The following is a 23,011-nucleotide window of genomic DNA, read 5'->3' on the forward strand; positions in this document are numbered from 1 at the left end:
CATATGTGATATTTTATACTTGTATGCTATCACTTCTTAGTAAAATAGAACTATCTACATAGTACTGTTGTGAAGAAAAATTAAATAATATGAAATTTGATATTTGTTTTCTAAAAAGAGTCTATATTGTATAGGTCTTGACCCAACATTTTTATAATGTATGAATAAAATTATGTCAAAATGCTCTTAAAATTCCAGCCCTCTCCTATACTGAGCATTATGCATTCATTCAGCAAACCGTTCGCCAAGCACTGGCCACATGCCAGCTGCTGGTTAAGGCACTAGAGATACATAAATGAAGAAGACCCAGTCCTTACAGAGTACACAACCCACTGGAAAAAACAGCTATGTAAATCAGACATGGTTATAATGCATGCAGTGTGAAAGAGCCTCCTTGAAAGAGTCGTCTGTATTTATTGTCTCCAATCTTTCTCTTCTCATCTCTCTTCAGTCAGTCCCATCAGATTTGCCCTCACCCACTCAATAGAAACTTCTCTTCTTAAGGTAACGAGTGACCTCCACATCTCTATATCTGAATTTAGATTCTCAAATCTCATTTGAGTCCTCATCATTCTTGGCCATCAGCAGCTCACCACTCCCTCTGACACACTGTCTTCGCTTGGCTTCCTAGACACCACCCTATCCTGGTTTCCCTTCTAAACACTAACTGCTCCTTCTCAGTCTTCTTTGCCAGTCCTCCTCTTCTCCTTGACCTCAAAATTTTGGAGTATCCGTAGGCTCAAGCCTTAAATGATCTCATCTAGTCTCCTGGCTTTAAATACCATCTGCATGCTAATGTCTCCCAAATAACATCTCCAGCCCTGACCCTGTCCCCTGAACTCAGACTTATGTCATAGCCAACTCCCTACCTCCAGTTAGATGTCAAATAGGTGTCACACAACTGTACTCCTTAAGTCTCCACCCACCCTCCAAAAAACAAAAAGAAAAGCAACCTACTTCTTCCACAGTTTTTTCCATCTGACTTAATGGCACTTCCATCTACCCAATTACTCAGGTGAGAAACTTTGGAGTCATCCTAGACTCTCTCTTATGTGCTCAGCCAATCCTATAGACTCTGCCTTCACAGTGTATCCAGAATCTGACCACTGCTTACCACCCCACTGCTAGTGTCCCAGTCCAAGCTACCATCCTTTCCTTGCCTAGATTATTATAATAATCTCCTAACCAGTCTCCATCCTTCTCTTTCCCCCATCCTTAGTCTTAACACAGCAGCCAAAGTGATCCTGTAAAATTTAAATCAGATCATATCACTCTTCCATTTGGAAACCCCCCTCAACTCCCCATCTCACTCAGTAAAAGCCAAAACGCTTACAATCGCCTACCAGCCTTACTTGATCCAGTCACCGTTTACTTTTCAGATGTCTTCTCCTGTCACACTCTCTTTAGTTCATTCCATTCCCACCACATTGGCCTCCTGTTGCCTCTCCAACACCCCAGGTGTAATTCTGCCTCAGGGCCTTTGCAGAGGACTTTATGACTCACTTCCTCACATCCTTCACATCTTTACCCAGAGGTCATCTTCTTGATGAGTCTTCCCTGACCACAGGAATAAAAACGTTAGCACTCTCCAGACTCCCTTTATCTTTTCCCTGCCTTTTAATATTTGGTATTATTTACTTATTTTTCTTTATTTGTCTGCTCCTTCCCCACAAATAGAATTTCATCTCTGTGGGAGCAGACTTTTATCTCTCTGGTTCACTGCTGTATCCTCAGTGCCTGACACATAGTAGGCACTCAAAAAATATTTGAATAAGTGGAAAGTCTTCAGAGGAGATAATGAGAGCTACTGGGAGTACAAAAAGTTTGCTAGGGAATGCAGTTGGTATGAATAGGGATAAATGATGCTTCTAACACTAGGAAAGTTGTCATTAAGGGCCATGTATGTCATCCTAAGGAGCTTGGATTTCATCCAATAGGTGGCAGGAAGTCAACAAAGGACTCAGTTGTCCAAACCGAAATTTGGGAAATGCATTCTGGCTGTAATGTGAAGGATGAATTGGAAAGAACAAGAGCGGGTCCAGGAGGACAGTAAGAGACGGCTGCAGTAGTCCGTGTGTGGGATGGCCCTGATGGTAGCCTGACCCAAGGGACGGCAGTTGGGGATGCAGAGGAAGGGATGGATCTGAGAAAGACTATATTTAGAAGATAAAATTGATTGGACTTGATGACTGATTGGCTAGGGCAGTAAGAGTGAGCAGATGAAGGGACCCCAAGTTCCTGGCTTATGGCAGCTGATGGAACTGCAGGGCGATTTACTGAGATAATAAATACAGAAAGAAGAATAAATGTGATACAGTCAAGGAGAAAGGCAACAATGAATACTACGTGTGTTGAGTTTTGAGTACCTACCTGTGTGCTATCCAGGTGGAGATGTCCAGTAGGCAACTGGGTGCTTGGTTTGGGATCTCAGGGGGAAAGTCAGAGCCAAAGACAGAGATTTGGGAATCATTTGCCTCTGAACAGTGTTTAAAACCATGGCTATGATAGAATTTCCTAGAAAAGTTGTATAAATTCAGGAAGACAGAAATTACTGGGTTTTAGTACCAAATATAGTCCAAAAATATCCAATAAGAAAATGTCTTAAACATTGGGCAGTTAGGAGGCCCTGACTATATTTCATTTATTCAAATATTTATTGAATATTTACTATGTGTTGAAGATAGGATACAGTGATGAACCAAACAGGCAAAAATCTTTTTCTATCGAGCTGAAATTATAGTCAGGTGAGGAGCAGACAAATAAAGAAAATAAATAGGTAAATTATACCAAATATTAAAAGCTGGGGAGTGCTCTGAAGAAAAGAAAAGGCAGGGAAAAGATACAGGCCTGTCCAGAATAAGTAAGCAGAGTCCTGGAGATGGATGCCAGGTCACAATGAGTAAAGAAGTGAGTGGAAGGGAGGAAGTGGAGTCAGCCAGAGTAGACAGCCATTCAAGAAGTGCAGATGAGCAGGGGAAGAGATGTCCATTAACAGATAACTGGATAAACACATTGTGCTGTGGCCACACATGGAATACTACTCAGCAATAAAAAGGAAGAAAATGTTGCTGAACACAACAACACAGATGAATGTCAAAGGTATGACAGCAAGTGAAAGAACCCAGTCTCAAAAACTGACATGCTGTGCGCTTCCATTTGTATGACAGTCTCAAAAGGTGAAACTATAGGGACAGAAAACATATCAGTGGTTGCCCAGGGCTGGGAGACCTTGACTACAAAGGGGCAGCACATGAGAATTCTGGGGGCTGATGTCCTGATGTTCTGTGTCCTGATTGTAATGATGGTCACACAAATCTGTATACATGTGTTAAAACTACTAGAACTCTACACCAAAACAAGGTAATTTTCTGTATATTAATTTGGTAATGAGAGACTGGGAAGTATCTGAAGGGCAAAGTTAAGACTGGAGGAAACAGTTGTTTCCTCTTTGGGAGGGACTTGAGTCATTCATGTGCTAAGGAAGAAAGTCAGGTCTCCTGGGAATGGTGCCCAAGAGGAGTTCAAAGGTGTGAGATCCAGGGCGCTGGTAGGAAGAAAAGATATTTATAAAAAGAAGCAAAAGTTGAGGCCTTGTATAATCTCTTTTCCCTATGAACTAGAGGCAAGATCAGCTGCCCAGAGTGGAGGAAATGGAAGTGAGGTACAAGGCATCAGGGGTATGGTAAGATTTGGCAGAGCCACCCAGAAGAAATGGGAAGGATGCTTTGAAGGCTTGCTTTGCAATATGAGGGCCCAGCTAAGGTTTGAGACCTCAAAGCTTCAGCAGCACCAATCTACCCCTTTGTGGATTCATCTTCAGCAGCATGGAGCAGAGAAGTTTGAAAGGGGAAGGGTGGAGACCAACTGAAGAACAAGGGGCAAGGATTTGGAGAGCAGGCACAAAAAAAAAGCAGCAAAGATGGAAAAGGAGGACCATGAGGCCAGGGGCTGGTGGTGACCTCAGAGATAAAGGAGAGGGAGGGGACTAGAGAGGTTAATAATCTGAATGACTATGAATAAGAGGAATCAGGGAGTGGGAGGGCTGGATGGAGGACACCATGGTCTGAGCCTGAGCTGTTCTGAAGTGTAAGATTGCAGAAGTGGATGTGGAGGACAAATAGGTTAGGTAAGAGATTTGGAATATTTAGAATACTTTCTCCAAAATGGTAACAGCAATGCTAGCTGATATGGATCCTTCCTATGTACTGGATGTCTCATTTAATTCTCACAACAATTCCATGAAGCAGGTACTGTTCCTGTTTTCTAAATGAGGAAACTGAGGCTCAAGAAGGTTAGGTAAATTTCCCAGGGCCATGTGGCCAGTAAGTGATGCAGCCAAGACCAGAACCCCACCTGTCTGATTCCAGAGTTTGTGCTCTCTGTTAGACTACACCACCTCTCCCATGTGGAAAATCTTGATTCCATTGCAATAGCATGCTATACTAGCTTCAACTGGACATTTCAGAAACAAGCGAAAGTATGTGCATAGCTTAGTGTAAACCCAACACCATTTCTGCAAGCCACCTATAAGGTGCTGTCCCCGTCATAGTTGAGAGGTGTCAATTTTGTATATAGATGGTATATTGAAACGTCCTGTCACCTGATCATAAAATTGTTTTTCTGAAGGACCAAAAAATGTTACTTTCAGAGATGGAGCTTTTTGGGGATCAGTCAGAATAGTTCTGGCAGTGGTGGTGAAGTCCATGAGGTGGCTGGGTAAAAGTGTGGGTGGCCAAAAACTCTAAAAGTGAGGCTGACTGAAGTCGAGGTGCAGAAATGGGGTATGGGATGGGCTGTTTTTATAAATACCCAAGTTCCCAAAGATTGTGGTGAGTCTGGAAGAGGGGGAGCCACCAGGTGTCACAGTCTCCAGTGAATGGCCAAGAGATCAGTAAATGAGAGCAGCAACAAGGAGTGTGTTCAGTGACAAGAGCCCCAACTGAGAGCTTTTGTCATGAGACTGAAGGAGTCAGGGTCTGGGAATAGCAAGGAGCTAGAAGAAGCCACCATCACTCTGCTCCCCACCCTAGGACAGCTGTGATGTGGGGAAATGAGCAGCCCCCACTTGAGAGCTTCATGGGGGAGGCACCAGTTCAGACAAGTGGGGGGCACTTTAAAAAGGTTAAAGGCATGGGAATGTGTTAATCATAGGTTGGGAAGCAATGTTAAACATGAAGGTAAGTCTGTCTCAAATGGCTGCTTTCTTCCAAGCAAGTAAGCCACATAAATATGTGTATGAGATGTCATGACTTTACTGCATGTTAATATTCATTCTGAATCCATAGAGCAGGAACATCCCTGTAGCAGCCATTCTTTGACATCATCAGCCAGGAGCATAGCAACCAGATCCCAGACTTAAGACCCTGGCTACTTTGACTAGAACATTTATTTCCCAGTAACTAAATCACCTCATCCCACCTTCTATTTCCTGCCAGGCTCAGAGCTCCTACCTTCCCCACTGTGGAGGAGTAGATGTCCATTTCTCAGGAGCAGTGGACTGCTTTCGGCAGATAGTGAGGACCCAAGGAGTACTGGGGCTCTGGAATGGATTGACAGCCAACTTAATGAAGGTGAGAGGAGTGCTCAGTCTCTCCTGCTTCTCTACATCTTCCAATTCTATCCTGTCCCTTCACCGCTCCTCCTACAGTTTGCATAGTTAGGCCCCCTCTAGCACTGATGGTAGCACAAGGCCCAGGAATGCAGACTGGCAGTCAGCCCTGAAGAGAGGGGACCCTGTGCAGAGTTGGAGAATCTGATACCCCCTCTCAGAGCTGCTCAGCATTTAGTGTCGAGGTTGCTAACATGGGAGTTGATGACATCTAAGAAGAACCCTAAACCCTCATCCTAAAATTGTATGCAATGATGTGTACGTATGTATATATGTCCTTCTCTCTGGGGAGAGGATCCATAGCTTTCATCATATTCCCAAAGAACTCCATGATCAGAAAATAAGGTTAAGAACTCTGGACCAATCTTGTACTGCTTGACACATAAATGATTCCAATCAAGACAAGTATACGTCAACAGGCAGTATCAGATTGTCTACATGCATATTAAGCCAAACCCATGCTTCTCTAGAGCATGTCCTTCAACAGCTCTGCCATTTCTCTTCCCCCATGACATGCTGTGCCAGCTTTCATTTAACCATCTTCCTATGATTCCAAAAAGAATTATGTTGTATTTTCCAGCCTTTATCTCAGTTTACCCTGATCCAGGTTGACTGCAGAGGCATTGGTATTTTCTTTTTAAGATTTTAACATGATTTTCATTTTCTTTTTAAACAGATAGTTCCATATTTTGGAGTTATGTTTGGTACCTTTGAGTTCTGCAAGAGAATCTGTCTTTACCAAAATGGTTACACTGTGTCTCCTCTGAGTTATAAATTGACCCCGGGAGTGGATCAGAGTTTGAAGCCCCAGGAATTACGCGAATTTAAAAAGTTCAAAACTGGACAACTGAAGTCTAAAAAACCAACTATTTAAATGGAACTGGAAGTGCACAGACTGAAGGTGTGTTGCAGTCACAAATAAACGTAGCCTCCTAATTGTGCATGTGTGGAGTAACGAGAAGGTACTCCTGTCTGCTGCTATTGGAAATGAGAAGATTCAGCCATACACCACCTCTGAGCTTCAAACTGATGTCCCTGTGAACACGTGCCCCACAAGATTTCCCAACATAACCATCTCATGACTGACATTCCACCAGATTTTACAACAAAACCTAGCAGTAATGAAATGTACAGTTTACACCCTGAATGCAAACCTGCAGTTTACGTGACACCAGAGAAAGGGCATTGCCATGACACCTCAAAGCAGCCTGTAGTTGAAGTGGCTGAGCAGATACCATGGCGTGAGCTCTGCCACAGGGTCACAGCTTGCACTAACCCACATCAGTCTCATTTTGTTCAGTTTGACCTGAGACTTCCCAATACAGTCGATCTGGAACTTGTAATCTTTGCTGACTTCTGAATGTACCTACAACAGTGTAAATTATGCCTTATTAGAAACTAAATGAAAACATGTAACATTTAAAAGTTATCAGGATCATAGTAGAACCATCCTTCTTTATTTAAAGTTTAAGCATGCCAGGATTAGGTGTTTCAGGAATCTCATATTTCAGGAAAGTGATTCTGACCATGACTGCATGCCCCAAAAGACCTTATTCCGTTTGAAATCATGTGCAGTTCAAGTAGCCTGAATTCTATGCCTTTTTAAATTGCTTTGCAAACCTACCCTGAAAATCAATCACCTAGTCAACTTAAGTTATTCCCACAAGATGTCCCAGTTGACTAGAAAGAATCAAATAGGACCTTTGACACACCTACCAAAAAAAAATGTAACTGAACAAAAACATTTCAGACTCATCTCTACTACGTTTTTTAAAAGTCAGATTTTGGACTATTCCACCTTGGGAACTCTGTGTCAAGTTTATATAACTACTTTCAGATGGTGCCTATCTGTGCATTAAAAAACTATCTTCTATTAAGTTCTTAATTTATATATACACACATAGATACTTTCAGTATGTTGAAAGTACTTTACCGTATTAAATCTAATTTCCAAAGAAAAATGTTATGTTGCTCTTTCATTACAAATCTGATTTATAAAATTATGGTTAAATAATCAAAACCGAAAGTTTCTGTGATATGACTGCCCTTGCACTGTTCACCATGTAAGAACTTATTCACTATGTAAGAACTTGTTCATCATGTAAGAACTTGTTCGTTATGCTTCAGAAGATTGGAGACTGTTGAGAATTAAGCTTGGGGTTGATTAATGATTGTGCATTGAGTCCCTTATACAGAATTCTATTGTTAACAACCATTTGATTGATAAATATGAGAGATGCCCTCTCAAAAAAAAAAAAAAAGAATGTGCATCAATATGTTACCTCTGGTGAAGAAACTGGACTTAGAAGGACTTTTCTTATGCTATACATTTCTGTAATTATGACTTTAATAGCATGTATTACTTTTAGTATTAAAAAATTAAATAAAAATATATTTAAAAAAGAAAAAAAATTATGGTTAAATATACACTGGCCAAAATCTTTAAACTCTCAGAGCTTTATCCTATTAAAATATACCAAAATAACTCATTTTTCCAACTGCTATGGCAGACTGTTTTACAGACAATATCAGTTAACACACATGTGAAAATCTCATCTGTAGTCCAATCTGTTAGCATTTGGAGGGTCGCAGATTGTTACCCAGAGTGCATAGTTCATGGCTGTTACTCTATTTTCCCTGAGGTTAACAACTTTTTGTAAAAGTTCTGAAAACTGCAAAAAATATATATATTTTTTTACTAAATCTAAAATCCTAAGCTCAGGTTACTTACATCATATTAATATCTCCTGAATATCTTCTGCAAGTGTTGTGAGATAGATAGCTAAGCTCTTGCTATTGCCACACACAACGAATGTTTTCTGAACTCCAGTTGGATTATTTTTTTCAATAAAGTAAGTGGAAAAAAGGATATGCCTCACTTTTCTTATTTCACAACTCTTTAAAACTCTAGTTTTGTTCCTAAAATAAACCTCTGGCTATTTTCATTTTCTCAGAGGTATGAAGGGAGTATTCTGTTTTTCTGCTTCATGATTGGCAGTGTGCACCAAACCGGACAAAGTAGCTGAGGAAGATGATAAAGTGTGATGTGGAATTGATCCAGGAGAAATCTACAGATAAACATACCTGCATATGTGAAATGACTATGATTACAAAACAGATATAAGCAAAGGCATGATACTGTTGTAACAGTTTTACAATACTGCCAAGGGGCCCTGTGTATACTTACTGAATGATTTTAAAGGGCTCATCAAAGATGAGAGGGGTTAGCAATGAGCAGGGGTTTGGAGAGGTATTATGTCTTGAACTAAGTCTTGGAGGAAGTGAAAGGATATTACTTGGTCAAGAATAGGTTGAAGGTGGGGCATATGCAGTGTCACACAGATGGAAGCAAATGAAAAGAGTTTGGGATAGAGTAAGAGGACTGTCTTCATGCATTTATTGGACAGCTACTGGGCACACTGGTATATAAGGCAAATAAGATCCTTGCCCACATCAAGCTTGCATTCTAGTGAGGGTGGCAGTCAATCAAAAAGTAAACACATCAGCAAGTTAGGTAATTCCAGATTGTAATGTTATAAGAAGAATAAATAGGGTGCTTTATTAGAGAATCCTGTGGGGGTGAGGGATATATTTTAAATCAGGGAGCCAGGGAGAGCAACACTTGAGAGGTGACATTTGAATGAGACCTGGAAGATGACAATGAGCCAACCATGCAAGAACTAGGGAGAAAAGTATTCCTGGCTGAGGGAACAGAATGTACAAAAGGGGTACTGGTAGTGAGAAAAGATTTGGTGAACAGCACAGAAGTGAGCATAGTCAGAATGTGGTGAGTGAGTGAGAGAGTGTAGAGATGAGGTTGGATAGAGGGCCAGAGCATATGTGGCTGTTTCAGGCAGCAGTAAGAAGTTAGATTTTATTCCAAATGCAGTGGGAAGTCACTGAAGTTTTTTTATGCACAGAAGCAATATCTGATTCTCATTTTTCTGACACATTTTATCATTTTTTTAGGAATAATTCCAAATGGGTTATGAAGAAAAGTTAGTTTGATGAGTTTTCCAAAAACTCTTAATGAAGATATGTTCACCAATAAACAATAAAACAGCAGTACTATCATATACTGGGCAAAAAGGCTGATACCAAAAGCAACATGCAACATAAAAAAGATACAATATAAAGGAAGACAATCTGCTGGATATTAAAAATCATCTAATATTAACTTTGCAACCAGCACAGAACTACTTAGCTATCAAACCCAAACCACACCAAGGTAAACTTGGCTGACGAGTCAATAATGGGGGGAAAAATAAGTTCCTCAGTGCAAGAGATCTCAAAATAGTGTTTTGGAGCATTTCCCTGGATGGTACAAGGAGTATTAGAAAACCTTTTTTGGAAGGGAGAAAAAAAATACAAATGGAATGCTACACTTTTTTAATCAGCAGACTGTCCCAGGAATGATAAAGGTATCAGTAAAGTAGCAAAGGGTAACTAAAACATTATTTTGTGGGGTCAAAAAACATTGAAAATGGATTTATTTAAAGGTGTCACAATAGCTATGTGCAGGCATTTATGCTTGAGGGAAGTAAAATTAAAGGAGGACACTTTTTTCCCAAGTTAAGGAAAAATTCTGTAAAACCGAGCATATTGCTCAATAGTAACATTATACTTGGTAAACAATAATTGGCAGTAAAGTAAGTTTAAACCAGTCCCAGATATTGTTTAATAACAAATTTGCAAATGAACTTCGTTGTAACAAGCCTAGACCAATTCATCAAACATGTCCTTGATGTTTCATTAACGTTTTGAAAGCGCATTTGACAGCCAGTCAAGTCCCTCATACAGACCAGTTCCTTGTGTAATACAAGTGGCTTGAACACACCATGTTCTGTTATGAAGAGACTGAAGACCTAATTTGTCTGTCATTTCACTGATGGCCATAGCATTTGGCAAATCCTGTTTGTTTGCAAAAAGCAGCAACACTGCATCTTCAACTCATCTTCCTGAAGCATTTTCCACAGCTTCTCTGCTCCTTCCTGAATTCTTTCATGATCATTGCTATCTACCACAAAAATAAGACCCTGGGTATTTTGGAAGTAATGCGTCCAGAGAGGCCAAATTTTATCTTGACTACCAACATCCCATACTGTGAAACAAACGTTCTTATATTCTACTGTTTCCACATTAAAACCAGTGGTAGGAATGGTGATGACTATGTCCCCAACTTCAGTTTGTACAGAATGGTCATCTTGCCAGGAGCATCCAATCCAACCATCAAAATGCACATCTGCTTCTTGCCAAAGAGGCAGGAGAGGAGGAAGGACATGGTGAGGCCCATGGTGGTGGTGGCACTTGTGAAGGGCGGGAGCACAAGGGCTTGGGGTGTCCTCAGGCTCCTTTCACGCTCCCAGCAAACTCAGCTGGAGGGGAGAGGAGCTGAGGAAGAAAAGATGGCACTGACGGCTCATTGGCTGGCATGTCCGACGAAGCTCTAGACAGGAATCAGGGGAGTGAGGACCTGCTCCATGACTGGCGAGGCAGCTCTGGCTGATTCTCATTTTTAAAATATCCCTTCAGTTTCTGTGTGGATAACAGATTGGAGGAAAGCAAGGCTCTGAGTGGGAAGACCAGTTAAGATACTATTACAAAACTAGACAGCTACATGAAAGAGAATGAAACTGGATCATTGTCTAACCCCATACACAAAAGTAAACTTGAAATGGATCAAAGACCTGAATGTAAGTCATGAGACCATAAAACTCTTAGGTGAAAACGTAGGCAAAAATCTCTTGAATATCAACATGAGCAAACATTTCATGAGCATATCTCCCCGGGCAAGGGAAACAAAAGCAAAAATGAACAAATGGGACTACATCAAACTAAAAAGCTTCTGTACAGCAAAGGACATCATCACTAGAATAAAAAGACATCCTACAGTATGTGAGAATATATTCATAAATGACAAATCCGATAAAGGGTTGACATCCAAAATATATAAAGAGCTCACACACCTCAACAAACAAAAAGCAAATAATCCAATTAAAAAATGGGCAGAGGAGATGAACAGACACTTCTCCAAAGAAGAAATTCAGATGGCCAACAGACACATGAAAAGATGCTCCACATCGCTAGTCATCAGAGAAATGCAAATTAAAACCACAATGAGATATCACCTCACACCAGTTAGGATGGCCACCATCCAAAAGACAAACAACAACAAATGTTGGCGAGGATGTGGAGAAAGGGGAACCCTCCTACACTGCTGGTGGGAATGGAAATTAGTTCAACCATTGTGGAAAGCAGTATGGAGGTTCTTCAAAATGCTTAAAATAGAAATACCATTTGACCCAGGAACTCCACTTCTAGGAATTTACCCTAAGAATGCAGCAGCCCAGTTTCAAAAAGATAGATGCACCCCTATGTTTATCACAGCACTATTTACAATAGCCAAGAAATGGAAGCAACCTAAGTGTCCATTAGTAGAAGAATGGATAAAGAAGATGTGGTATATATACACAATGGAATATTATTCAGCCATAAGAAGAAAACAAATACTACCATTTGCAACACATGGATGGAGCTACAGGGTATTATGCTCAGTGAAATAAGCCAGGCAGAGAAAGACAAGTACCAAATGATTTCACTCATCTGTGGAGTATAAGAACAGAGGAAAAACTGAAGGAGCAAAACAGCAGCAGACTCACAGAACCCAAGAATGGACTAACAGTTACCAAAGGGAAAGGGACTGGGGAGGATGGGTGGGAAGGGAGGGAGAAGGGGGGCAAAGAAGAAAGGGGGCCTTACGATTAGCATGTATAATGTGGGGGGGCACAGGGAGGGCTGTGCAACACAGAGAAGACGAGTAGTGATTCTATAGCATCTTACTATGCCGATGGACAGTGACTGTAATGGGGTTTGTGGGGGGGACTTGGTGATGGGGGGAGTCTAGTAAACATAATGTTCCTCATGTAATTGTAGATTAATGATACCAAATAAATAAATAAATAATAATAAAGATTTAAATCATGAAACAAAACTCTTAGGAGAAAACGTAGGCAAAAATCTCTTGAATATCAACATGAGCAACTTTTTCATGAGCATATCTCCCCGGGCAAGGGAAACAAAAGCAAAAATGAACAAATGGGACTACATCGAACTAAAAAGCTTCTGTACAGCAAAGGATACCATCAGTAGAACAAAAAGACATCCTACAGTATGGGAGAATATATTCATAAATGACAGATCCGATAAGGGGTTGACATCCAAATTATATAAAGAGCTCACACACCTCAACAAACAAAAAGCAAATAATCCAATTAAAAAATGGGCAGAGGAGATGAACAGACACTTCTCCAAAGAAGAAATTCAGATGGCCAATAGATACATGAAAAGATGCTCCACATCGCTAGTCATCAGAGAAATGCAAATTAAAACCACAATGAGATATCACCTCACACCAGTAAGGATGGCCACCATCCAAAAGACAAACAACAACAAATGTTGGAGAGGATATGGAGAAAGGGGAACCCTCCTACACTGCTGGTGGGAATGTAAATTAGTTCAGCCATTGTGGAAAGCAGTATGGAGGTTCCTCAAAAAACTAAAAATAGAAATACTTCACCCAGGAATTTCACTCCTAGGAATTTATACTAAGAATGCAGGATTCCAGATTCAAAAAGACATACTCACCCCTATGTTTATCGCAGCACTATTTACAATAGCCAAGATATGGAAGCAACCTAAGTGTCCATCAATAGATGAATGGAGAAAGAAGAGGTAGTACATATACACAATAGAATATTATTCAGCCATAAGAAGACAACAAATCCTACCATTTCCAACAATATGGATGGAGCTGGAGGGTATTATGCTCAGTGAAATAAGCCAGGAGGAGAAAGACAAATGCCAAATGATTTCCCTCATTTGTGGAGAATAACAGCAAAGCAAAACTGAAGGAACAAAACAGCAGCAGACTCACAGACTCCAAGAAGGGACTAGTGGTTATCACAGAGAAGGGGGTAGGGAGGGTGTATGGAGGGAGGGTGAAGGGGATTAAGGGGCATTATAATTAGCACTCACAATATAGATAAGTCACAGGGAAGGCAGTATAGCACGGAGAAGACAAGTAGTGACTCTATAGCATCTTACTATGCTGATGGACAGTGACTGAAATTGAGTGTGGGGGGATTTGATAATATCCACATGTAATAACCTTCATAAGATTGTGTATCAATGATACCTTAATAAAAAAAAGATACTATTACAAAGTCCAAGTAAGAAATGATCACTTGGACTAGACTGGTGGCAATAAAGATGGAGAGGAGGGAATGAGTTCAAGACATATTTTGGAGTTGGATTCAGCAGGATTTGCTGAGCGATTGGATGTAGAGAATAAAAGGAATCAAGGCTGACACCTAGGCTTTAGGCTTTTGACTTGATTAACAAGGTAGACAATGTTGCCATTTGCTCATATGGGGAAGACTGGCAATGACCAGAGTTTTGATGGGGAAGAAATTAGAAGTTCTCTCTTGGACACGTTAAATTTAAAATGCTCATGAGACATCCAAGTAGAGAAGTCAAGCAGACAATTGGCTGGAGCACAGAGTGTCTGTGTAATTGTCCAAACCAGTTGTGGAAGAAAGAATAATGGCCACCCCCAAAAGTATCCACACCATAATCCCTAGGACCTATGAATATTTACCTTACATGGCAAAAGGGACTTTGCAGATGTGATTAAAGCTAAGGACACTGAGATGGGGAGATTATCATGGTTTATCTGGATTGGCCCAATTTAATCCCAAATCATTAAAAGTAGAAGAGGAAGACGAAAGAGTGGTTCAAAGAGACTCAAGGATGGAACAAGAAGCAGAAGAAATGGGGGGTGAGAACTTGACTCACTGTTGCCGGCTTTGAAGACAAAGGCGTACAGGAGCCAAAGAACGAGGGTGGCCTCTTGAAGCTGAGAATAAACCTCAGCTGAAGGAAGGAAGCCAGCAAGGAAACAGGGACTTCAATCCTACAGTTGAGTTCAGCCAACGACCTGAATAAACCAGGAAATGGACTTACCCCTAGAGCCTCCAGAAAGGGATGCAGTCCTACTAGGCACTTTGATTTTAGCCCCATAAGCCCCGTGTCAGACTTCTGACCTACAGAACTATAAGATAATACATTTGTGTTGCTTAAGACACTGGATTTATAGTGATTTGTTAGAGCAGCCATAGGAAACTGATACACCAGAACACTATTAATGATTATGTCAGGATACTAAGCATAAGCAAGGACTGTCCTGGGCAAACTGGGACAAGTCTGGAGTTCAGGGGAGAGTGGTAGCTGGAGATAGAAATTTGGCTATCATCAGCAGATAGATGGTAGGGTCTTTATCTGGGACAGAGAACTGGCCTACCTCCCTACTTAAGCAAGGAAGAGTGATTTGTTCATTAAAACTCAGAGCTGGTCCACCTAAGTATTTTTCTTAGTATTAATAAAATCCATCATGTATTGAATGCTTGCTATGTACCAGACTGTTTAGGCATACATATCTCATTTGATTGTCCCTACAGTCCTTTGAGGCATAGGTACTATTCCCATTTTACACCTGAAGAAATTAACTTTTGAAGAGGTTAAGCAACCTACCCAAGGCCTGACAGCAAGTGGCAGAGCCAGTATTTGAACTCCAGCAATCTGGCTCCAGAGCCCACCCTCTAGACCACTGGGCTCAGTTACCTCTTGCTTCCTATTTTGTCCAAGATTCCCAAACTCAGATGCTCAAATCCATTCAGCCTTAGAGATACAAAGGAAGAGGAAGAGAGCTATAGAATCTTAGAATTGGAAGGGTTGCAGAACTGTCTTTCCAGCCAACAGAGCAATCTCCTCTGCAGTGGCCATTTCCTATGGCTGCTCTAACAAATAGTCCCTAGTGAGTGGCCATTCTGCCTCAACTCTTAACATTTCCAGTGACAAAAAGGTCCCCAAATGATGAAGCAACCCATTCCACCTTTAAGTTGCTCACATTTTAGAAAGTTGTTTCTTATTCAGCTGAAGTCTACTTTCATGAAACTTCTACTGGCTGATGTTGATTCCATATAGTATGTCTAATTCTCTTCTACCTGAGAGTTCTTCTATTAGGAAGACAGTTATGACATCCCTCCTTCACCCAAAGCTCTTTCCCAGTTAAATATCTCTCATTCATTCAGCCATTTCTCCTATGACATGATTTACAGGCAGTTCACTTCCCTGACCACCTTTCCTGAATATATTCCAGTTTGTGAACATCCTCTTAAACCTGGCATCCAGAAGTGGGCATAAAGCTCTATGGGCCAGCCAGCAGAGGGGCTGAAAGTCCACCTGAGCTGTTCGCCATCTTCTTGGCCCAACTCCAGACTCATTAGCGTTTTTTGGTGTTGCCAACTCACAGTCAACAAAGGACCCCCCCACCCCCACCCCAGTTATTTTTCACACATCCTACCATTAAGCTCTAGCTCCTCATCCATAAATCCTCTGAACTTAAACAAAGGATTTGAACCCTTTATTGTGGTCCTTCCTATTTTATAAGCCTGGGTTTACTCTGGACTTTAGCCCTTCTGACTCAGTTCCTAGAGGTTTGTGATACACTTTGGTCTTTGTCCTTGGATGCCTATACCTCCTTCTGTGATTTGTGTATGTACTTTAAAAAATCTGAGCTCATCAGAGAATAATCTGTAGGGACATTTCAGTTTATTAGATAACTCTCCCTTTTTAATTTCTTGTTGGAATTTCTCCAAATTGTATGGGTCTGAATGTTATCTTTGGAATTCTTCACCCTCTTGAGCTATTTTTTTCTTTTGGTATTTGGCCAAAAGATCATATTTATCTTTTCTATGATTCTTTCCAAGTCTACCACATGCATGCACCAACATGTACACACACGTTAGTTAACCTATCTGACCACACCTAGCATTCTTTTGCTTAACAGGTCCAGATGGCATGATCTGTTCCCCAAGATTCTTGTCACTTTCACTTTACTAACCAGATCTTCCTTATTGTCAGGATTAAGCCTAGTTTAGCAATTTACCTCACTGATTCTTCTGTCTTCTGAGAACTATAATTATCAGCAAGAGAGTCAAGAATTTATCCAGTGTGTTGCTATCAGAATAATGAAACTTCCAGCAGATAGTCATTTGGATGGTTTATGTCTCTGATCACCACTTCCTGCCTATGTGAATGTTTATGAAGTACTATTTATAGCTTTTATCTACCTAGGCGGTCTCTCATATACTTCCACAACTACAATTACTTTCATTTCTCCCTTTCATTTTCCCTGAGTGATTTTTATCCTCCAGCCAATGAATTATTGGTTAAAGCTTCTTGATGTATTACCACTCTGCTCTCCTTCTACATGGTGTATTTCTTAACCAGGCTTGCCCTTCCTGTTCTAGATGCCAGTAAGAACTCCCATTCTACCAAGTTGGAGTGATACATATGAAGTTGCATATTCTTGCTTGTATTAACATTTTACATTCACTTTATTACCCATACTCTGGGTGTGTTGGTACATAGAGAATTGAGGCCTTATGTATCATTTCTGACCCCTTCCGAGTTTTTTCTTGAGAATTACTAGACACTATCTTAATGTTAGTTCCTCTTTCTTAATAATATGTGTATGCTACATAGCTTCCAGAAACACAATAGTTACTAATACAGAGCCCCCACTATGCCTCACTAGAGGAATCAATGTTTAATGAATTGACCAGCCATATATCATGATCAACACAATCATCATTATCATTAATATTACACTCTATTTTCCTGGGTTCTTTTTCCTGTTTTTTTTTCTTATTTAATTTTTTTTAACTTTCAGATATAAAAATGTTGCACAAAAAATAGTATAAAGAATTTCCATATAGCCTTTACTCAGCTTCTCTAAATGTTAACATCTTACCACTCTAACTAGGAATGCTATTGGTAAAATACTATTAACTAATCTACAGATATTCAAATTTCACCAATAATACTACCAATGTTCTTTTTCTGGTCCAGGATCCAGAATCAAATTGCATTAAGCTGTCACTCTCCTTAGCCTCCTTTAATTTGTGACAGATCCTCATCTTTGTCTTTCATGACCTTGACACTTTTGAGGACATCCAACTCCTTGAAGTATGCCTGGTCATAGGCAACTAGGAGAGCTCCAGTTCACAGTAGATTTAGCAAAATACCAAGTCATGGCATGAAATTGCCTTTAAATGACCCATCGTGTATTTCATCTTCAATAAAACTACATTTAGGCACCCAACGACTGAAAAGGGACAAATTCTATGTAATTATTTGATCATCTTTTTGTGGAGAGATAGAAAGCTGACAAAACCATAAATGTGGAAGTGCATAAAACAGTAAAAGAGCTTTGGGATAGAATATAGTAGTGACATCATGCTCAAAGGGAGTAGCAGATGTGGCCAGTGAAAGGCAGAAAAAAGTTACATCAATGATGGGGAGGCATATCAAAGAGTAATTAACATTTGAATAAAAATGCATTAATGAGAATTTCCAAGAGTTCCTACTTTTATTTTGAAATGGTTCTAAACACCACCTCCCTTTAAATAAAATGCTCTGTAGCTTTTGGGTTTAGGTGTTAATTCTTTCATCAGTAGAGACAGAGGAGTGACTATCACTTCGAGAGAATATACCCTATCAATTGAAACCATACAGCAAGGTCATTTCTGTATCCAAGCTGCATCACTGTTATAACCAGCTAATGAAAAATGTTAGCAGCCTCTCATGAACACAGATCAACAAAACTGGATTCAAAATTGCTCTTCTTTGAGCACTTGCAGTGGTGTATGCTCACTTCGGATTGCGGGGGTTCTTGAGAAGACTAACAGTTGCAAAGTACCTGTAGAGAGGAAGGGCCTGACATTCCTGGAGGAACCCTAGAACTGGGCCTTTTAGTAGGCAGATCTGGAGAAGGTGGGAGAGGGCAGGAAAGGATATGTCTCTTATGTCTTCACTGTGCTGGGCACCTTGGGTTCAGCTGCAGCTGAGTTTGCAACAGTTACCCTTATTTTTATAAACACTGTGTGATTACTTAGACACTGGATTTGTGATTACACTCTCTGGCTCCTGTTCTCAACATGAGAGATTGCATTCAAACTAACAAGCAGGTTTTTGAGGACGTGTGGCAAATGCTTACCCAGGACAGGGATGAGGAGCTCAGCAAGCACTTGTCCACTGACATAATGCCTGTCTATCTAATTCTGTTGATTCCTCTAAACTTTACTGGAGTTCAGAAATCTGCTGAATCTAAGAGCACTTTACCTGGAATCCCAGGAGCCAAATGTCAATCTAGTTCACACAGCCCCTAGGCTTCCTGATACAATCTCTATATTTGGCTTCTGGCTAAAATAATTTCCCCACCTCCAGCTGAGGCCTTTGGACTCTCTGCCAATTCCTGGCAAGATCTTTGTTAAACTATGTTTGCAAATCGGAGTCTGGAGCACGCTAACAGTGTCCCAGCTCAGCTCTGCTGTCCCCCCAATTTCCTCTGGCTTCACGAGCGCAGCACCAAAGCAGTGCTGGTCTAGGATGAGGTGAGGCACTTGCCTTGGTGCAAAATTTAAGGGGGGCGTCAAACAACTTAGTAATCAAGATGAACGATTTTTAATACACTATTCAAAAAAACAAAGATAATGCAAAAAAAATCCACTATGAATAAATTACCACAATTTAAAATAAAGACAGGATCCCACCCTGCACTTGCATAACCCTGCCTCACGTGCCTCATCCCTGGTCCCAGCCTGGGGCTCCAATTAAACTTTATTTACAGAAACAGGCGACCGGCCAGCGGACCTATATTCTTTAAAATACTACGCCTCACCCTTGTCCCGGCCCTGCTCCAGAGGTTTTTGTCCAGGCACAATGACCTCACCCTCCCTCCCGACTCCCAGGCCTCTCCTGGGGTCCAGCGTCCCGGTGCCCGGTATTCCCTGGGGCCGCGCATTCCTCTGGCCAGGTCAGGTGCTGCCGGAGAGCCGGGCTGGCGCGGAGGGCGGTCCCTGGGCCGACTCCTCGGCCCTGCCCTCCAAGCGCTGAGCCACTCAGGCGCCTGGCCGCCCCGCTCTGCGCTCGCCCCGGCCCGCCCCCGACGCCAGCCGCCTGGGCGCCAGCTCCCTCTATATAAATCGGCCATTAGCTTCGCTCTGCCCCAGAACCGCGGAGTCCAAGCGGCTTCCTAACGCAGTCCCGTTGTCACCCGCCTCCTCTTTCCTTTCACTATGACAGATGCCGCCGTGTCCTTCGCCAAGGACTTCCTGGCAGGTGGAGTGGCCGCGGCCATCTCCAAGACAGCGGTAGCGCCCATCGAGCGAGTCAAGCTGCTGCTGCAGGTACGTCCTGGGAACAGAGAGCCAGACGAGGAAGTTGGGGGCGGAGGAGGGAGGGAGTCGCGCAGAAAGCGGTGCCCCGAAGGGAGGGGACGAACTCTTTTGACCTGTCCAGGGAAGTGGCAGCGTGGGGGCAGCGGTGGCCGCAGAGTCAGACCTAAAAGCGAACTTAAGAGAGGTTCTTTAGCGACCTGAAGCTCTGGACCTGAAAGGGCCGGGAGCGGCGGGAGGTGAGGTGGACCAGGGCCTTGGCATCCCGGAGGCAGCGAACTCGGATGGGGCAGTCCAGGAGTGACTGTCCCCCCGGGTCTTGGGTCAAGGGCGAAGCCTGAAAGTCAACGCTAGAAAGAGGAACACCTGTCCTTACTGCAGACCTCAAGGTCGCTGTAAGGAGATAACAGCTCGGGGAGGCCATGCGGCCGGTCTACTGCCGCGCAGCCGGAGGACGCGCTCAAACCTCGCCGGGCCGGAAGCCGGCGCCGGGAAGCGCATGTGCCGTCTGCATCCGCCCCGCGCAGCCCCTGGCGCGTCCACGCCGCCTGCCTTCCTGCGCGGCGCGCTCTCCCGCTCAGGCTCTAGAGGGCGCGTCCGGACGGGCGCAGGGGAGGTGGCCTACGGGTCACCTTTAGGAGAGGAATGGGGGCGGAGTGGGAGGAAGCAGCGCCCGAAGAGCTGAGGCGTAGGCCATGGTCACCAAGGTGACCGCGCCCTACCTGGGACTCGTCATAGTGCCTCTGAACCTAGGTCTGAGGTAATGACCTTTCTTCCACGTCTAAAGGTCACGGGTCAACTTGAGGGGTGCCCCCTCCCCACCCAAAGGGGCAGAGGCTTATTGCTTCTAATGGTGCACAGCACCTCTTCCACCAGTAACCTCATCAGGGTTAGGAGTGTCCAGCCTGTATGATATAGAAGACTAGATTTGGAGAAGAGGGGAGCAAACTTTAAAGCAAATTGAGATATTCCTTCTCCATGCTTATAATTCTCCCTGTTGGCCCCCTTTTTCCCTGTCAGGTGCAGCATGCCAGCAAGCAGATCACTGCAGATAAGCAATACAAGGGCATTATAGACTGCGTTGTTCGTATCCCCAAGGAGCAAGGAGTCCTGTCCTTTTGGCGTGGTAACCTGGCCAATGTAATCAGATACTTCCCCACCCAGGCTCTCAACTTTGCCTTCAAAGATAAATACAAGCAGATCTTCCTGGGTGGTGTGGACAAGAGAACCCAGTTTTGGCGCTACTTTGCAGGGAATCTGGCATCAGGTGGTGCCGCAGGGGCCACATCCTTATGTTTTGTGTATCCCCTTGATTTTGCCCGTACCCGTCTAGCAGCTGATGTGGGCAAAGCTGGAGCTGAAAGGGAATTCCGAGGCCTTGGTGACTGCCTCGTTAAGATCTACAAATCTGATGGGATTAAGGGCCTGTACCAAGGCTTTAATGTGTCTGTGCAGGGTATTATCATCTACCGAGCTGCCTACTTCGGTATCTATGACACTGCAAAGGGTAAGTTTGCTCTGTTCTTTGAAGCTATGTTCTTACAAGACAATTTAAAAGATCACTATGCCATCCTGATTTTCCAGGAGCCAGAGGCTTTTTTGTAATTGCTAAAGGAAGCCAAGGCATCTAGTACAAACCTTGTGTATGGCTGAGATATTGGGGGCATGTGGAAAACAAGAAGTCAGTAAAACTCTGCTTTCTGGTAAAAGTGTCTCTTTTCCATTCTCAGGAATGCTTCCAGATCCCAAGAATACTCACATCTTCATCAGCTGGATGATCGCACAGTCTGTCACTGCAGTTGCTGGGTTGACTTCCTATCCATTTGACACTGTTCGTCGCCGCATGATGATGCAGTCAGGGCGCAAAGGAAGTAAGTTCCACAGGAGCAGAAGATAAAAACATGGGCATGCAGCAAACTTAGCCACAAACTTGTGAGGCCTGTGTTTAAAAATGGCAGTGCACTCAGCGCAGGCTGGGGTTCAGTGTTGTTTGCTGCATAGCTGCCTTTGAGCACACTCTTGGATGCCTATGAATGAGGTTGCTTAAGTGGTATTAGTGGATAAGACCAAGGGGCTAGTCTACATATCCCTGCTGTTCTCTAGTCATGGCATTAATATTTCAGGATTGCCCATGCTAAGTGTAAATGTTGGGTTTTAAAAACTGGCATTAGCTCTTCGAGGTTGGGCTCTGGTTTAGTCTAGTAAATCTTTGGACTTTCATCAGCCTTCAGTCACCCACTCCATGTCTTTATTCTTTGCAGCTGATATCATGTACACAGGCACACTTGACTGCTGGAGGAAGATTGCTCGCGATGAAGGAACCAAGGCTTTTTTCAAGGGTGCATGGTCCAATGTTCTCAGAGGCATGGGTGGTGCTTTTGTGCTTGTCTTGTATGATGAAATTAAGAAGTTCACATAAGTTATTTCCTAGCCTTTTCCCCACTGTGAACAGGCATGTTGTATTATATAACATATCTTGAGCATTCTTGACTGTCGGCTATATTTATCAATGGCAACTATTTACTGGTTGAAAATGGGAGCAATAATATTCATCTGACCAGTATTCTCTTAAGCCATTTCCATGATGATGATGGGACTCAATTATATTTTTTATTTTAATCACTCCTGATAAATACATTTGAGGAAATAAAAAAATCTGAAATGTGATTTTGTTTGTGACTTACTTTCATATAAAATATATTTTGTACTTTAGTAAGTGCTACATTTGAGTAAATGTTACATAATAAATGATACAGTCCTGAGATGAAGAGCTTTCTTTTAAAACCAATCTTTAGCTATCCACTCATCAAAGAATAGCTTGGTTGTGACCCATTAACACAATACATTAGCAAAATGAGATTCAGGCCCAGTGTAGACAGAAATGATTGGTCCATGACCTGTGGACAGTCATAGCTGAAAGAGCTTTCTTTAAAAAGTACTGTGTGCCTACCTTCCCTAGTCCTGTGGTTATTGAGAAATACAAGCTGAATAGTTCACTTTAAAATGGTTGTTCATAAACATGAATTTCATCTCATTTAAACAAAAAATTGAAATATAAGGTAATCAAGTTTAGCTCAACTGCTTTCCATCATCCATCTTCACCTGG

General features: G+C 42.2%; 2 protein-coding genes and 1 pseudogene across 2 annotated transcripts in view; 2 read left to right on the top strand and 1 right to left on the bottom strand.

The window, feature by feature from the left end:
• The window catches only part of SLC25A43 (solute carrier family 25 member 43), a 45,885-nt gene extending 37,408 nt beyond the window's left edge, over positions 1-8,477 (top strand). Inside the window, exons 4-5 of the mRNA XM_036917265.2 lie at positions 5,436-5,570; positions 6,285-8,477. Of these exons, the coding sequence (XP_036773160.2) occupies positions 5,436-5,570; positions 6,285-6,482 (333 nt within the window). The 3' untranslated portion in view covers positions 6,483-8,477. The remainder of the gene's footprint in view (positions 1-5,435; positions 5,571-6,284) is intronic.
• A 1,883-nt stretch (positions 8,478-10,360) lies between these two features.
• On the bottom strand, positions 10,361-10,910 carry LOC118928210 (ADP-ribosylation factor 4-like; annotated as a pseudogene).
• Positions 10,911-19,710: 8,800 nt separating this feature from the next.
• Positions 19,711-22,572, top strand: SLC25A5 (solute carrier family 25 member 5). The gene is made up of 4 exons (XM_036917266.2): positions 19,711-19,917; positions 20,926-21,412; positions 21,636-21,776; positions 22,167-22,572. The coding sequence occupies exons 1-4, from the start codon at positions 19,807-19,809 to the stop codon at positions 22,322-22,324; spliced, it is 897 nt and encodes a 298-aa protein (XP_036773161.1). The 5' UTR covers positions 19,711-19,806; the 3' UTR covers positions 22,325-22,572.
• Positions 22,573-23,011: the final 439 nt, after the last annotated feature.

The sequence above is a fragment of the Manis pentadactyla genome, chromosome X, assembly GCF_030020395.1.
Source record: "Manis pentadactyla isolate mManPen7 chromosome X, mManPen7.hap1, whole genome shotgun sequence".
Classification (NCBI taxonomy): domain Eukaryota; kingdom Metazoa; phylum Chordata; class Mammalia; order Pholidota; family Manidae; genus Manis; species Manis pentadactyla.

Excerpts from the sequence above, each read along its gene's own strand:
- SLC25A5 (XM_036917266.2), top strand. The coding sequence starts at position 19,807 with ATGACAGATGCCGCCGTGTCCTTCGCCAAGGACTTCCTGGCAGGTGGA. Across the intron at positions 19,918-20,925 it reads GAGTCAAGCTGCTGCTGCAG|GTGCAGCATGCCAGCAAGCA; the intron begins GTACGTCCTGGG and ends TTTCCCTGTCAG. Across the intron at positions 21,777-22,166 it reads GCAGTCAGGGCGCAAAGGAA|CTGATATCATGTACACAGGC; the intron begins GTAAGTTCCACA and ends TATTCTTTGCAG.